At 47.6% G+C, this 17,086-nt stretch overlaps 1 protein-coding gene across 1 annotated transcript in view; it reads left to right on the top strand.

Annotated features, from left to right (window-relative positions):
- COL4A1 (collagen type IV alpha 1 chain) overlaps positions 1-1,767 on the top strand; it is a 155,764-nt gene extending 153,997 nt beyond the window's left edge. Inside the window, exon 52 of the mRNA XM_045482033.1 lies at positions 260-1,767. Coding sequence (XP_045337989.1) covers positions 260-341 — 82 coding nt within the window. The 3' untranslated portion in view covers positions 342-1,767. The remainder of the gene's footprint in view (positions 1-259) is intronic.
- The last annotated feature ends 15,319 nt before the right edge of the window (positions 1,768-17,086 follow it).

The following is a 17,086-nucleotide window of genomic DNA, read 5'->3' as shown; positions in this document are numbered from 1 at the left end:
CCAGCCTCACGGCTGCGCATGGGGGTGAACCTGATGTCGTGCACGGCCCCTGTCCCTCCCCACACTGTGAGGGCGGGTGACACCCAGCGCGGTGCCCACTAGGTCAGGGCGAGCAGTGGTCGCTGCTTGTCATGGGCTGGGCCCACCCCCTTCATCCGGCCCCTGGGGGGGCTGGCTCCAGGAAAGGCGGGGCTGCTGAGGGGCTCGCCTGCCTCCTGGAGCAGTGGCGCTGACTGCTGGTTTCTGGGTTGCCTTGTAGGAAGCCCACGCCGTCCACCTTGAAGGCGGGGGAGCTGCGCACACACGTCAGCCGTTGCCAAGTCTGTATGAGAAGAACATAATGAAACCCGGCCCTCAGCTAACGTACAACATGGTGCTACTCCCTCCTCTCCCCCTTCTCTTGTTAACAGCAACGAACCCTAGAAATATATCCTGTGTACCTCACTGTCCAGTATGAAAGCCGTAAAGTGCCTTATAGGAATTTGCCTAACTAGCACACCCCGCTTCGGTGGCCTCTACTCGCTGAAGGAGAAGCAAAGAGCATGATAAGCTGTCATAGTGACGCACCAAATGGCACTTTTGATGAAATAAAAGTGTAAGTCTGTTCTTGAAGCCAATGCACTGATGCGTGAAGTACGAACTCCATCAGAAAACCAAAGGGTGCTAGCAGGTGCGCGGGGCCTTCCATTGTGTCTGAACGCCTGTGTCCACTCTTGTGTTGGGACAGGTGCATTCCCTCCCCTGGATGGGATGTTTGTTTACGTCACCGTCAAGCTGTTTCCAAGCGCAGGTCCCTGGGCCCGTACACGAGTGGGTCCTGCGAGAACAGTGTTCCGGGCCTGCTGATGGAATGGCTCAGCCGCCGAATCTTCCAACCCCCAGACGTAAATGTAGGTCTTTCTGCTCTGTGTGGTACTATGCAGCTGCTTGTGCAGAAATCACAAATTTCCTGTGGAATAAAGATGGTCCAAAAGTAGGCGGAAATTAAATATATATATTATTTTAGTAATTTATATAGATGTCAGCGATTAGGTCAAAGGTTTGTTTCATTTCCACTGTTAAAATAAAGCTTACGTAGTTTCTTCCTTGAAAAGACTGTGTTGTCCTTTCACATAGATTTTTAAACATCCGGGTGTTGAATGTGACACGTCCCGTTTTCGTTGTTCACCTCCAAACCAAAACGCGTGTATCGCCAAAGCCAAACCCAGGTCCACGAGCGCGGCGTCTGCTCCAGTGAAACATGTACTCTGAGCTTATTGTTTGTATTCTGTATTAAATGTCTTCAGGGTTTTAAACACTAATCACAACCGAATGACCTGACTTCAGAACCAGCAAAACCGTAAAAGGCCTTCGTTTACTTCGTATTCGTCGTTCTGCGGCCTGGTGTGCAAAACAGCTCAGTTGAACCCCAGTATCAGTATTCCCCCCGTGTAAGCGCCTCCGGGTGGCTTGCTCGCTCCGGCGAGCTGCGTGCAGACGTCAGCAGGGAGCGGACGGATCACAGGAGAGCAGGATTGACCACTGGCAATGACCTTGCACTGTCAATGCAAGGCAATGACCTTGCACCAAAAGTCTCCAACACGGTTTTAAGACTACTAAGGCCTTTTATGTAATTTCTTTACATGTGTATTTCTTACAAATTCAAATTTGTAATAAAACTATTTGTATAAAAATTAAGCTTTTATTAATTTGTTGCTAGTATTGCCACAGAAACATTAAAAGTTACTGCACCGGCCACTAATAAATTTGTAAGCGTTGCATGCCTTAGATCATTTTTATTTTGCAGTTATTCCAAATGAGAGCCAGACTGGGTGTGATTCACAGAAATTGCTACAAAGAAAAAACCGATTGATCTTCTTCACCTTTCCTCCCTCCCTCCCTTCTGTCCATCCATCCATCCACCCACCCATCCATGCACTCATTGTATGTGTACCAAGGATTTGCCACTCTTGAAATCCCAGTTAGATACAAGATAAACAGATAAACAGCCACTAAAAGTAAGATTCGGTAGGGATTAGCACCGAGATTGTGGTTATGCAACGATAGGTGCATAAGTCTTACTTAAAGTTGGAAAGAAGATGCCAGATTCTTTAAGCTTGGTTAAAACATGATCCCTGAAAATGAGTCTGACCCTGTGTGTCCAAGAAAAAGATCTAGGGGCTCCCGAGTGGCTCAGTCAGTTGAGCATCCGACTCTTGATTATGGCTCAGGTCGTGATCTCACAGTTCATGGGTTTGAGCCCCACATGGGGCTCTGTGCTGACAACGTAGAGCCTACTTGGGATTCTCTCTCTCTCTCTCTCTCTCTGCCCCTCCCCCAACTCTCTCTCTCTCTCAATAAGTATATAAACTTAAAAAAAAAAAGAAAGGAAAAGCTCTAAATATTGCAACGTTCTGGGCTGTCGTACCTGCCATTGCTGTAGTGAGGATGATATGGGACAGTGTGAATGTGACTTCCCATGCTTGATCAGGAAACATCATTCAAGGTGTAGGTTCAGTCACCTCCCATCTATCTGTGATAAAACTGGTGAGAAAGAAGGGTTCATTTGCTTCCCTTGATGCATGGGATTGTGTAGAACACTGAAACCATCAGGCTGGGTTCTTACTGAAGGAACAGAGATGTGGCGGCCATTGGGAGAGTTTGTTTCTGTGTATAAAACTGATTTATTATAAATCACTAGTTACTAGATACAGGTGTGTATAGATGGGAAAGTGCAAAGAAGATAATGACACCTTGGATCCCAACATTCAGATCCTGTGCATTTTTATTTTTTAAATGTTTATTAATTTTGAGAGAGAGAGAGAGAGAGAATCCCGACTCGGGGCTCAACCACACAAACCGGGAGATCATGACCTGAGCTGAAATCAAGAGTCAGACACTAAGCCAGCTGAGCCACCCAGGTGCCCCAGATCCTGTCCGTTATTCTGAGAGCAGCTTTTATGTTTTATTTTTAAAATTCTCCTACAGTACAATTGATTTATGTTGATGGACAGGTCTATGGATTGTAACATATGGGTAGGTCCATGTAAGCATAATCCAAATCAGTCCACAGAAGAGTTCGAGCCACTGAAATCCCCCCTACCCTAACCCTGGCATCCAACCACTGAGCTCCATCACTGTGACACCTCTTCATGAACAGAATAATAGAGTGTGTAACCTTGGAGACTGTCCTCCACCCACTGTGATGCATTTGACACTCCTCCGAAATTGTGTGTGTTGATGGCTTATTCCCTTTCATTGCTCAGTGGGATTACATAAATACACCACATCATTCACCTGTTGAAGGACATGTGGGTTATTTCCAGTTATTGGTGATAATGGATAGAGAATAAACATTCATGTTCAGGTTTTTGTAAACACGGGTTTTTCTTTTTTTTTTTTTCTTTTTTTTTTAGTGTTTATTTTTGAGAGAGAGAGACAGAGTGTGAGCAGGGGAGGGGCAGAGAGAGAGGGAGACACAGAATCCGAACCAGGCTCCAGGCTCCGAGCTGTCAGCACAGAGCTTGGCGCGGGGCTGGAACCCACGAACCGCGCGATCATGACCTGAGCCGAAGTCGGAAACTTAGTTGACTGAGCCACCCAGGTGCCCCGGGTTTTTATTTCTCTAGGGTAAGTACCCAGGACTAAGATTGCCGGGTCATATGATAATTGTATGTTTGACAGTGTGAAAAACTGCCAGACTTTTCCAGAGTGGCTGTACCATTCTGCATTACTTCCAGCAATGTGTGAGAGCCCCACATTCTCCCCAGCGTTTGGAATTGTCAGTGTGTTTTTGTTAGCCATTCTAATAGGTAGTGGTGTGTGGTCAGGCTTTTAATTTGCATTTCCTGGATGGCTAATGACATCAACCATCTTCATGGCATTTGTGTGTGTGTGTGTGTGTGTGTGTGTGTGTGTGTGTGTCCATCAACACCTCCTCTTCTTTGAAGTATCTATTAAATTTTGCCCACTTGAAAAATGTCCCTTTTCATACTGTTGAGTTTTAAAAATTCTTTGGATGCTCTGCTTGTCAGCCATTTGCTAGATAGGTGATTTGCAAATTCATCCTCCTAACAGTGTCTTTCACAGAGCTAAGGTTTTTCATTTTGATGGTGTCCAATCTATCCATATCTTTTCCATGGGATGTGCTTTTGGTATTGTGTTTAAGAACTTTTTGATTACTCCTAGGTTACTAAGATTTTCTCCTGGTTTCTTCTGCAAGCTTTATGATTTCACTGACTACATTGCGATCTGTGACCCACTTGTAATTTTTTTTAATTGATGACATTCACATAACTTAAAATTCACCACCAGAAAGCCAACCCTTCAGTGGCATTTAGGACAGCCGCAATGTGAATTCACTACGTCTATGTTAACTAGAGGTATTTTTCATCACCCCGAATCCAGAGCCAGTCAACAGTGGCTCCCAACCCCTGGAAACCACCAGTCAGCTGCAAGTCTGGATTTTCTGACTCTGGATTTCATGCAGTGGGATAATCCAGTGTGTGGCTGCTGTGTCTGATTTCTCTCACTGAGCATAATGGTTTGGATGTTCACCCACCCTGTGGCACGTGTCAGTTCTTCGCTGGTTTTGATGGCTGAAAAATGTCCATTGGATGGATATACCAGTTTGGTTAGCCGTTCATCCACTGATGGGTGTGTGGGCTGTTGGGACCTTCTGGCTATTGTGAACATGACGGCTCCATATTAACATCCCTGTTCTCAATTCTTTGGAGTAGGTAACAAGGAGTGGCCTTGACGAGTCCTGTGGTTACTGGAGTCTAACTTTTTGTGGGACCATCATATTCTTTTGCTTTGAAGCTGAACTGTTTTCCACCCTCGCCAACAATGTGCCACGGTTCCCATTTCTCACATCGTCTCCAACACGTGCCATTTTCTGTTGACTGTAGCCCTTCCACTGGGTGTGAGGTGGTATCTCCTTGTGGTTTTGACTTGCATTTCCCTAATTTCTGATGATGTCGAGCATCTTTTCATGTGCTTGTTGGCCATCTATGTATGTTCTTTGAAGAAAGAGCTTTAAGTCCTTTGCCCATTAAAAAAAATTTTTTTTTGGTAAATGTTCTTTATTCTGTATGCAGATTCTTACCAGATACACGATTTGCAAATATATTCTTCCGTCCTTTTGGCTGCCTTTTTACTTTCTTGATAACGTTCTTTGATGCACAAAATTTTACAATCATGATTAGTTACAATTTATCTATTTCTCTTTGGCTGCTCGGTCTCATGTCATATCAAAGAACGCATTTCCAAACCCAAGGCCGTGAACATTTACCCCTATGTTCTCCTGTAAGTGTTTTATGATTTTAGCTCTTACATTAGGTCATTGGTCCACTCTGAATTAATTTCTGTACGTGGTGTGAGGATGGGAACCAGCTACACTCTTTTGCGTGTGTGTATCCAGTTGTCTTACACCATTTATTAAAGAGACTATCTTTTCCCCATTGGATAGTCTTGACAGTTTTGTCAAAAATCAGTTGGCCACCAGTGTTCTATGATCCATTTGACTAATTCTTTAAATGACATGTAAGTTTTAGATTATTATTTCACATATGGCTATCCAATTGTTTAGTTGTTGAGAAAGGCTACTTTCTCGTCATTTAGCTGACTTTACATTGCTGATTTGTGCGGGTCTGTTTTTGGACTCTATTCTGTTTCATCAATCTGTGTGACTGCCTTCACCAACACTGTGCCCTCTTGGTTAATTTAGCTTTAAAGTAAGTTTACATCAGTTGGTGTGATTCCTCCTGTTCTGTGCTTCCTTTCCAAAATTGTTTTAGCTACTCGAGTCTCTTTGCTTTTCTGTATAAATTTGGGATTTGGCTACAGAAAAATCCTTCTGAGGTTTTGATTGGAATTGTATTAAATCTATTCATCAATATGGGAAGAATTGTCAGCTTTACTATACTGAATCTTACATTCCAAGAACATGGTATGTCTTTTCATTGATTTAGGTCTTCTTTGATGGTTTTTTTTAATGTTTATTTTATGGTCTCCTTTGATGTTTTAATTATCATTTTATAGTTTCCAGTATACAGATTGTGTCCATTTTGGTTAGATTTGTACCTGAGTGTTTTTTAAGAGCCATTGTTAGAGGAATTCTTTAAAAAAAATTTTGACTTTCAATCGTACCTATCTAATCTACATAAATATGATTGGTTTTTCTATGTATATTGATTTGGATCCTGTGACATTCCCAAGTTCACTTCATAGTTCTAGGAGGATTTCTTTTTGTAGCTTTGTTAGGATTTTCTGCATAGACACTCATGTTTTCTATGAAGAGGGACCCTTCTATACCTTCCTGTCCATACTCCAGCATCTACTCTGTTCTTTTCCTTGATTTTTTGCACTGGCCAGCACCTCGAATCCAATGTTGAATAGGAGTGGTGGGCCTGGGGCGCCTGGGTGGTGCAGTCGGTTGGGCGTCCGACTTCAGCCAGGTCACGATCTCGCGGTCCGTGAGTTCGAGCCCCGCGTCGGGCTCTGGGCTGATGGCTCGGAGCCTGGAGCCTGTTTCCGATTCTGTGTCTCCCTCTCTCTCTGCCCCTCCCCCGTTCATGCTCTGTCTCTCTCTGTCCCAAAAATAAATAAACGTTGAAAAAAAATTAAAAAAAAAAAAAAAAAAAAAAAGGAGTGGTGGGCCTGGACATACTTCCCTTGTTTTTGACCCTAAGGAAAAGGCACTTAGTCTTTTCACTGTTAAGTATGATGTTAACTGTAGGTGTTTATGTAGATGCCTTTATACTGGAGAGTTTTTATCGTGACTGGATGTTGAATCTTGTCAAGTGCTTTTTCTGCATCAGCTATCATGGGAGATTTCCTCTTTAAACTGTTAATATTGTGGATAACAGTGACGCATGAAGGTCGGGCCAGTCTTAAATTTCCAGGATACAGCACACTTGGTCATGGTGTATCATTTTTACATTTTGCTGGATTTGACCTGCTGATATTTTAACTGGAGGTTTTTGTGCTCGTGCTAGTGAGGGAAATTCATTTTTACCTCTCCTTTTTTGTCTTGTTTTTGCCTGGTTTGTGTGTCAGGTAATGTCATGGTCAAAAAAATGAGCTGGGAAATATCCCCTCCTCTTCTATTCTCTGGAAGAGTTGGTGGTATTCTTTAAATGTTTAGTAGAAGTTGCCAGTGAAATCTGGACCAGCAAATTTCTCCTGTGGAAGGTTTTTAATCATAAGATCATTTAAAAAATAGTGACAGAGCTATTCAACTTACCTATTTCATTTTGGATGAGTTTGATAGTTTTTCCTTTTAAGAAATTAATCCACTGCAAGTTGTCAAAATTATGTGTGTAGAGTTGTTCTCAGAATCCCCTTTTCCTTGTGTTCATTGAGCCTGTAGTGACACCCTTTATATCTCCCTTGATATTGATAATTTATACCTTCTGTCTTTTTCTTTGTCAAACCTGTTAGAAGTTTATCAATATTGTTGATCTTTTCAAAAAACTAGATTTGGTTTCACTGATTTCTATTGGTGTTTTTTGCTTTCGGTTTTATTGTTTTTTTTTTTTAAACTCGTATCTTTATTATTTCCTTTTCTGTTCTTATGTTGAGGCTATTTTGCTCTTCTTTTTCTAGTTTCTGCAGGTGGAAGTTTAGATGATTCATTTGAGACTTTTATTCTTTTTTAATACAAGCATTTGATGCTACAAATATCCCTGCGGGCACTTATTTTTGTATCCCACAAATCCCATGATATTGTATTTTCATCTTCTTTCACCTCAAAATAATTTCTAATTTTCTTTGCTACTCCCTTAGATCCATGGTTATTTTGGAAGTTAATTGTTTTGTTTCCAAGTGTTTGTAGATTTTCCATTATAATCCCGTTTTTGATTTCTGGTTTATTTTGTTACAATCACAGAACCCACTGTGTGTGATTTCAGTGATCTTACATTTGTTAAGGTTTATTTTATGACTGAGGGTAAGATCTTTCTTGGTGAATGTTCCATGTTTGATTGGAAGGAATACGTATTCAGCTAGTGTTCATAGATTGTTCTATGAATGTCAGCTAGAATCCATTTGATTGGTGGTATTGTTCAGTTATTTTATATCCTTAAATTTCTATCAGTCATCGAGAGATGAGGGTTGGAGTGTCTGATGTTACTTAGGAACTTTCTAACTTCTGGGATAGTGTTTGCCCTGTCTTTTTTTTTCTTCAAGTTCTGCTCTTAGGTGTACACACATTTAATCTTGTTATGTCTTCGTGATGAGTTGATGCTTTATCTTTACACTCTGTGCCTCTTTATCCCTGGAAAGTATTGTTTTGCTCTGAAATCTACTTTGTCTGATGTTCATCAAGCCACTCACTCCATCTTTTCTAGTCTCGTACTTTTAATCCACCTATATCATTATATTTGAAGTGAGATTCTTGACGACAACGTATAGTTGAGTTGTTTTAAAATTTCCCTCTGACAATCTCTGTCTTTTAGTTGGTGTGGTTAGCCCATGTTCATGCGTAATGTCATGACTTGTGTGTTTGGCTATTGATACAGCTTTTTATCATTTGTTTTCTGTTTGCAACATCTTTAAAAAAATTTTTTTTTTGCTCTCCTCCTGTATTCCCGGCACCCCAGGCTTTCTCTTGTGTCTGAGGAACCTCCTTTGACAATCCTCTTAGAGTAAGTGTGCTGGCAGCAAGTTTCTGGAGGTTTCCTTCATCTAGAAATATCTTTACTTCACCTTTCCTGAAGGATTTTTCCTCTGCCCGTGGCATTCTGGCAGCTTTCTTTTTCCCGGCAATCAAAACTGTGTTTCCTCTTCTTCTGGTCTCTGCAGTTCCTGATAATAAATCCCCAGCCATTCGAATCATTACTCTTCTAGAAATGATGTTCTCGGGCTGCTTTGAAGATTTTTCATTGTCCTCAATTTTCAAGTTATTGATTATGGTATGTCTGGGCACGGATTGGGTCCTCGGAACCTTCTGAACCTGTAGATTCGTGTCTTCCTCCTGTGGGAAATGTGGATATTTCTGGCAGGACATCAGTCTGGTCAGGGTCAAGACTCCAGGTCCCAGCTTGGCTCCCGTGGTCTGTGGTTCCAGGGTCACATCCGTTTCTGCGGCGCCACTCGGATCTGTCCTGCTCGAATGCCACCCTGTGCCTCCTTGGGGTGTGAGTGGTGGGGTCAGCCTTCCACGTTGTTGGCATGGCCCTTAGAGCCACAGCGTCATCTGCACAGACCCAAGATGGGTCCAAGCGCTCACACACAACTTTGCAGACTTCTTGAGGTCTGTCCTCTTTGTCACCTTCCCAGTACTTGCCAGTGTTTGGAGGTCCCTCTGTTTGATCTCTTGTCCACAATACCTTGGTGTTTACTTCCTTCACTCTGTGCACACTTCCTGGGACTGCGGCCACAGCAGGGCTGAAGGGGGATGGGAGCAAAGGAGAAATGTGGTGAACTCTCCCACTGCTTTGGTGGCATGTCTCAACCCGGTTGTTTTCACTGGTCTGTCTGCTGCTGGCCCGTTATTGGCTACTGCATCGTGGAGAGACAGGCTGGGGTGTGCTCACTCAGTCCTACCTGGAGCCAGTACCAACATGATCCCAGTTCAGAAGCGTCGAGTACTAGTTTTGATGGTGGCGAGAGTGACGGCGAGGCACAGAAGAGGAACAAATGGTTTGATTTTGCTCATCTTTAGTTTTTCCCACGCTTGTTTCTAGTGCCTGAATGCGTGGTAAGTTGTTGATTCGGTTAACTATCACACGGCGGCTTTTCTGGTAATAGATAGTGCTGGGTCTTCCCAAATGCTTTTTGGTTCTATGCTTCAACTATGCTTCAGTGACATTCACTGGCCTATGCTCGTGTCGGGGACCATCATCTTCACACCAGACCTCCCACGCCCTGGCGCTCTGATGCTGGGTCTGTCCTCCACGATCTGTACTTGAATCAAGGGTCATTCTGTTGTACTTGTGCAACCAGACAGCTCTGACTTCAGATTCTGACCCTGCCACTTACAAACTCATGACCTTGAGCAAGGTATATAACTTCTCAGAGGCCTCCATAACCTTGGTCATTTTTATTTTGCAGTCCTTCCAAACCAGAGTCATAGACTGGGAGGAATTGATAAGAAAAGGAAAAAAGCTGTTTTCTGGCACTCACCCTGCTCTCCCTCCTCCATCCCTCCCTCCCTTCCTTCTTTCCTTCCTCCTTTCCTCCCTCCCTCCACCCATCCATCCCTCCCTCCTTTCCTCCCTCCCTCCCTCCTCTCCTTCCTTTCCTCCCTCCTCCCTCCCTCCATCCTTCCATCCATGCCTCCCTCCTCCCTCCCTCCTCCATCCATCCCTCCCTCCCTGTCTCCCTCCTCCCTCCCTCCACCTCTCCATCATACATATACTATGTCCTTATTGTTTCCCAGGTACCCAGTTAGGAACAGGATAAATAGGAATGAATAATATCAACCCCTTAGGAAATTTTCTGTTAAATTGTTATGGAAGAAATCTGTAACTCTTCAGGTATATGAAATGAGGTTATAGATCTGTAAGCGATAGTAATGCCATAGACGGGTGTGGGGTTGGGGGCCCGATGACAAATGGGGATCTTGAGGGCTGCTGACTTGAAGATGAAGTGAGACGTGGGATCAGTGAGAAATGTGTACAGGGAAGGGCAGACGGGGGTCTTCACTCATCCAGGCCCCGCGCGGGGCCGAGGCCCGGCTGGGCTCCCAGCACATGCTTCTGCCTTGAGGACCGAGGAGCTCAGGCCAGCGATGGTCTCCTCCCTTTTTCTGCGTCTTCCTTGGGATTTTGTTAACATCCTACCCTTTAGAGGTAGGATCCAGCCTCCTCACCTCTGTTATTCCAGATCTCAGGTATTTCCAAGTCGCTGTAGACGCGCCTCATCCTGTCAGGTGAGTTTGTCTGATTCCACTCCTTCCCCCAGGGGTGTCACAGATGGAAATGGTGCGTCCCCCAGAGGTAACCAAGCAAACATGTATTAAGCACCTCTACTCTCCACACCCACTCCTGACCTCCCACCCCGGGGAGAGACAAGACAGGAAAGCCCATCTCCCCTTACAAGTTCAGATCACCTGGATGCAGGAAATATTTCATAATTAGGGCCTTGTAGGATGACAAGTTGGCAGTGAACTTCCAGACTTCAAGCCCCTCCTCTCTCACTTGCAAACCACACCTGCTCACACCAGAGACATGAGAGACTGTCTCTTAAAGATATCAGGGGGAGGGGGTGCGCCTGGGGGGCTCAGTCAGTTAAGGGACCGACTTCGGCTGGGCTCAGGTCCTGATCTCAACGTTGGAGGGTTTAAGCCCTGCATCCGGCTCTGTGCTGACAGCTGGGAGCCTGGATCCTGCTCCGGATTCTGTGTCTCCCTCTCTCTCTGGCCCTCCCCTGCTGGCGCTCTGTCTCTGTCTCTCAAAAATAAACGTTAAAAAAAAGAAAGGATCTCAAGGGAAAAGTATCTTGTGAGCCCGTTTGGTACCTTCCGGATATGAAGTTTCCGGTCTGTGCTCCAGCTCTCACTGGGCTGCGGGAAAGGGCTTTCTCTTCCTGCCTGCACCGCCCCCCCTTCCCCCCCCCCCCCCCCCCCCCCCCCCCCGCCAGCTCTCACCCGCCCAGAAACAAACAGACGGTGAGTCGCCGCCTTTACAGCCCTGCATTCACCCCCCACCATGCAGCCAGCTCTTCTCAGAACCGTGTTGAAATGATTCTGAATCCAGGACCGGGTCCTCCCGGGTCCATCACTGAGCCTCCGTCTTGGGGGTTGTTCTTACACCTGTTGCCGCGGGGTCACCTGACCCTAGAGGTGGGATGGGAGGGGACGCCCGGGATCTTCCCTGAGCGCTGCTCCGGGCGACGTGCCCACCCAGCGCCCTGTCTTGCAGACCCCGGGGTCATTCCCCCTCCCCCCCCCCCCCCCCAGGCACCGTTTCCCTGCTACCCAGGCATTTCACATTTGTTTGCAATTTATTAGTAAAAAGCGTCACATTTTTTCTCTAAGTTAAAAACCGAAGCTCTGGAATCCGGGAAACCAAGGAGCCGAATTGTACCGACGAGTGCGTTGGGCCCTCCGTGGATGCGGCGGAGAGCCTGGTCTCCAGGCCGCGGGGCCTCCGCGGTGCAGCCTGACCTGCCGCGCCTGCGGGGCGGGGGGACAGGGTCACCTTGACACAGCTCTCGCCCACCTGCACGAGGGCTTGGCTGCCCCTCCAGCCTTGCCCCTGCCGGCTTGCCTGGAGAGCCGGCTCCGGCCGGTCTGAATCATCCCCACAGGCTCCTCCCTCTCGTGAACGCCCCATTTGTACTTCCCGCGCCCCCTAGTCCCCTTTCCTGGCCCCCAATAGCCGCGCCTTCCCAGGGCCTCGCCTGCCCTGCCCGAGCCACGGGGAGCCGCGCTGAGTCACGGTGAACCCGGGTCACCCAGCCGCGATCGGGAAATGCCCCCTGGAGCCTTCTACTCTGGAGCACAGCCGCAGGTGACTTCCGGGACTCCGTTCTGTTTTGTCACTCCCCCCCCGCCACCGGTCGGTCCTCGCAGAAACCTTCCCCACTGATTTCCTGTACTCGCTGCCTGGGGCAGGTGGCACAAAAAGGACGGGGACACTCTGCCTTCAGGGGTGTTTATTTCTCGGATGCAAACGGGAAATCCCTGCAGACTGCTCCCTGCTGGCCGTTCAGTGAAACAGCACGTACATCTGATCTCTTCCTGAGTAGGGGAAATTTCCGGAACAAACTGCAGAGGGCACCCCACCCTCCTGTTGCGGAGCGCCTCCGCGGGCCGCAGGGTTTGCTTCCAGCAGCAGCACGATGCCTTTTTCCTCGGTGTCACTGTCCCGAGGCCACTCTGCAGCAGATGGCCGGCTGCTGGCGGGACTCCGCGGCCAGGCCCCTTCATTGTTTTCAGGTGACGGAATAGGAAGGAACATGGATGGAGAATTATTCCAAACATGCAAAGCGAATTCTTTTACCGGAGTTTGTGAATGTGAATTGTAAGAGTGAAAAGGCAATGAAAACCCGCATTTTTAAAGAATCACGCAGGGCCGTGGCTTGCACTTGTCTGGTGGGGGCTGGATTCCTCTCCAGAAGCCTTCCTTGGTACTTCGAGAAATCTTGTCTCCATGCCTCTGTCTTCCACCCCCCACTGCCAAGGGCTGTCCCCGTAGGCTCCCGCCAAGTGTGGGACACAATCCTGCGGTGCAGCTGCTGAGGAGTCTCGGAAGACTGACCTGAAGGTGGGGGTTTGGTGAGGACAGGGGTCACCTCCGGAAGCAATGTGGCCTGGACCGCGGCAGTGGGATGCTGAGAGGGACTTTTCCTGCCACTCCAAACAACAGGCATCCAGCGTCACACAATCTGAAGACAGCTGCCAGCAACTGGGGCTGGGGTGGGGTGAGTGGGGAGGCAGATTCCTATCCAGCAGGAACACCCCGCCCCCACACCCCCACCCCTGGAGCCACCCACACCCCTTCCAGGAGGAGGAAGAGGAGGAGAACTGGGCGGTTGTGGGCCATCAGTCAGGGGCCCAGGAGTGGGGTGCTGTCATTTCCCTCCTACTGTGAGGCCTGCCCCCACCAAGCCAGGGCACCGAGGGGACTTTGCAGACTCGTTGCCCCCCCCCCCCCCCAGAGGTGGAGAAAGGGCATCTGTGCTTTGGCTGGGGAAGGAGGAGGCATGGTGGGCTGGGGGCAGGGGCTTCAGGACACGACCTGCACACCATGGTTTTTGTGGCCTGGAGATGAGAACTCCGTTTAGGGGCCTAAGGGCAGGGAGGTGGCTGGAGTTATTCTGGCCCTTTCCAAAGAGGGCCGTGTCTGCGGACCCAGAGTTGCCTGTCTGGAGTGGAGAACGAGGAGGTTCGGAAACTCATTCCCAGGCCCCTTGAGAGCCAGCCCCGGGGAGCTCGGACGGCTCAGATCACACGGACAGCAGATGGGAAGGATGGTGACCCGCCCTCACCCTGCCTGGCTTCATCCCTGCAGGACCAAGACCAGAGGAGGGAGAAGGGAGGGCCCTACCTGCTGGTCCTCTGGGGTCCCAGACTGTCGTCTGTTATTCGCTTTCTGTGATAGGGACCCTTGGGCACTCCAGCAACGCCAGAGGAATTCTTCTCAGAAAAATTGTTTATTTGAAAATGCATATAGCAAAATACATGTAGAGCATTATAAAGAAACCGATTATTGAATGCACTTATCAAAATGCTTAAAAATATGAATGTAGTAATACATGTACTTCCATTTATTTATTGGTGGGGGTTGGAGGGAGAGAGGGAGGGCGAGGGAGAGGGAGAGACAGAGACTCTCAAGCAGGCTTCACACTCTGAATCGACTGAGCCATGCAGGCACCTGCCCCTGCATGTACTTCTTTATAAGTACACGAAATAAGGGATGTAGAGGCATAATTACATCTTAAAGTGCCGATGGACACAAGCGATGTTTCACCCTATCTGAAGTTACTGCACTGTCACACGATAAGATCTGCTTTTGCTTTTGGTGACCGAATCACAGATCCTGCTAACACTGTGGTGGCTTGTGGACTGTAGTCATAACAAAGAAATGCTACACTTGAGGAGAGGTTGGTAAAAATAAAATGTGTGCCGTTTCCTAAGTTCATGGGTTCTGAATTCCAGGGAGCCAGATCGAAGGATGTCTGAAAGAAAGGACGGTCACCCAGCCATGGGCCATGGAGTCGGTGGGTGCCTGACCGGACGGGAGGGAGGACAGTGTCTCTCTTCTCTGGGAGGCTGGACTTCTCTTTGTGGCTGGAGGGAAGTGGACGGTCCTGCATTGGCCACGTTTCTACAGAGGGACAGGTGACTTTGCCCGGGCACCATTTGGACAATTGGAGGAAACTGAAAACTTCTTGTGTACATTCTCTGTTGAGTTTACATTGAAATATTGGGTCTTTGGGACTCCCGGGTGGCTCAGTCGGTTGAGTGTCCAACTTTGGCTCAGGTCATGATCTCATGGTTTGTGGGTTCGAGCCCCACATCGGGCTCTGTGCTGACAGCTTGGACCCTGAAGCCTGCTCCCATTCTGTGTCTCCCTCTTTGTTCTGCCCCTCCCCAGCCTGTGCTCTGTCTGTCTCTCTCTCTCTCTCTCTCAAAAATAAACATTAAAAAAAAGAAATCTTGTTTTTTTATTTCATTGTGAACATGTTTGTTGTACCTTATGTTCAGGAGGAAAGTACGGGCTTTGAAATGAGACTAAGTTTGACTTCTCGACAACTGCTTGCTCACTGCTGCGTTTCCTCCTCCGGGGGACTCCGCAAGGCTGCTTGCTTGATGGGCTCCAGAGGGAATGTGGTGCGGTAGATGCTGGGTGCCTCCGGGGTCTTTCCTCTGTGCTCCCTGGGCTGCACCCCATCCTCACCTCCCACGCATCTTCGGGTTTGGAGAAGAATCGAAATCATCCTGTAACTTTCCAGCGCATTGTGTGATCCATTGCTCAGCGCCTTAACCGTTGCTGCACTGTGAGTGCTCTAGTAAGTTCTGAAGGGTAAAGCCTGCTTTATCAGGTAGTATTCAGGACTGTGTATGATCTAATTCCAACATAGTCAACACAGCAGCCGTCCATTTACATCCCTTAATGTCCTGCTTTATAATTTCAGATTTATGGCAAAATGACGATCAACCTCACGGCCTTTCAATTTTCCCAATTGTCTGAGATGAATTATAGTAAGGAGAGTCTCTCTTAAAATACAAAGCTCCTTCCATTTGCTGGTCTGTTCACACCCCCTACGGTGTGCACACAGGAGCACAGTAAGTGCGAAAGTACAGAAACCTGTACGTCCAGTACAAAACCCTTACCAAATACGGAACCCCCGGTTATGTCTTGTTTTACTTTAGTTGTTTTCATGATGGATCCTCCTGCCCACGGTTGTGTTTCCCCTGTTCTTTCCCAGTGGGACAGTTCCATTAACTGAGCACAATCGTATAGGAAATGGAGTTTACTGCTTCTAAAAAATTGAAAAGAAGTCTATTTCAAATAGTCTGCTTTTCAATCATGTTGAAACTTGTTTGCACAGTAAGACCCATCCTTATCGGGGTGCCCAGGTGGCTGAGTCGGTTAAGTGCCTGACTCTTGATTTCGGCTCAGGTCATGATCTCATGGTTCGTGAGTTTGAGCTGTGCATCAGGCTCTGCACTGACAGCAAGGAGCCTGCCTCGGATCCTCTCTCTCTCCCTCTCTCCCTCTCTCTCTCAAAAATAAATAAACTTAAAAGAAAGACCCATTCCTACAGATCTCCCAAATCCAAGCACAACTTGTGACACGTCCCCGTGTCCCTGTGACACGTCTTCATTGTCCCGGGAAAGAGAAGAGCTGAATTCTATTTTTAGTGTTTCATGCCCCTCTTCAGAATCTGTGTCTATCATTTGACCTTTATGATTCTGCTCCGTCGCCATGGAAAGCACGGGAAGGGATGTCTGCATCAGTTAGCTGTGGCTGAATAACAGACCACTCCAGACATGACATAAGCCCATGGATTTGCTGATGACTCTGTGTGTGGGGGGGGGGCAGGGGGGGAGTCTGGGCAGGGCTCCCCGGAGGGGGCCTCACTCAAGCATCTGCAGCCTGTGGTATCCGCTGGGGAGGCTGGGGACAGAGGTGTGTGTCCCTCATCATCCTGAAGGGTCGCCTTGACACCTTCCTGCAGCACAGGGCACTTTGTGAGCCCCTGCTGTCTTACACGCTGATTGATGTGGACAGAATGTTTGTGTTCCCCTGAAATCCCTGTGTTGGAACCTAAGCCCCCGTGTGACGGTATTGGGAGGTGGCCTGTGGGAGGTGCTTGGCTCACAGGTGGGGAGACCTCCCGACTGGCATTAGTGCCCTTTTTTTAAGTTAAAAAAATTCTTTCTAATGTTTATTTATTTTTGAGAGACAGACAGAGAGAGAGACAGACAGAGTGTGAGCGGGGGAGGGGTAGAGAGAGAGGGAGACACAGAATCCGAAGCAGGCTCGAGGCTCCGACCTGTCAGCACAGAGCCCGACGCGGGGCTGGAACCCATGAACCATGAGATCACGACCTGAGCCGCGGTTGGCGCTCACCCGACTGAGCCCCCAGGCGCCTGGCATTAGTGCCCTCACCAGACACCGCAGCTACTTCCACCTTGATCTTGGACTTC

Source organism: Leopardus geoffroyi, chromosome A1 (assembly GCF_018350155.1).
Source record: "Leopardus geoffroyi isolate Oge1 chromosome A1, O.geoffroyi_Oge1_pat1.0, whole genome shotgun sequence".
Classification (NCBI taxonomy): domain Eukaryota; kingdom Metazoa; phylum Chordata; class Mammalia; order Carnivora; family Felidae; genus Leopardus; species Leopardus geoffroyi.
The sequence above is the reverse complement of the archived record's forward strand: the minus strand, read 5'-3'. Positions and strand labels throughout refer to the sequence as shown.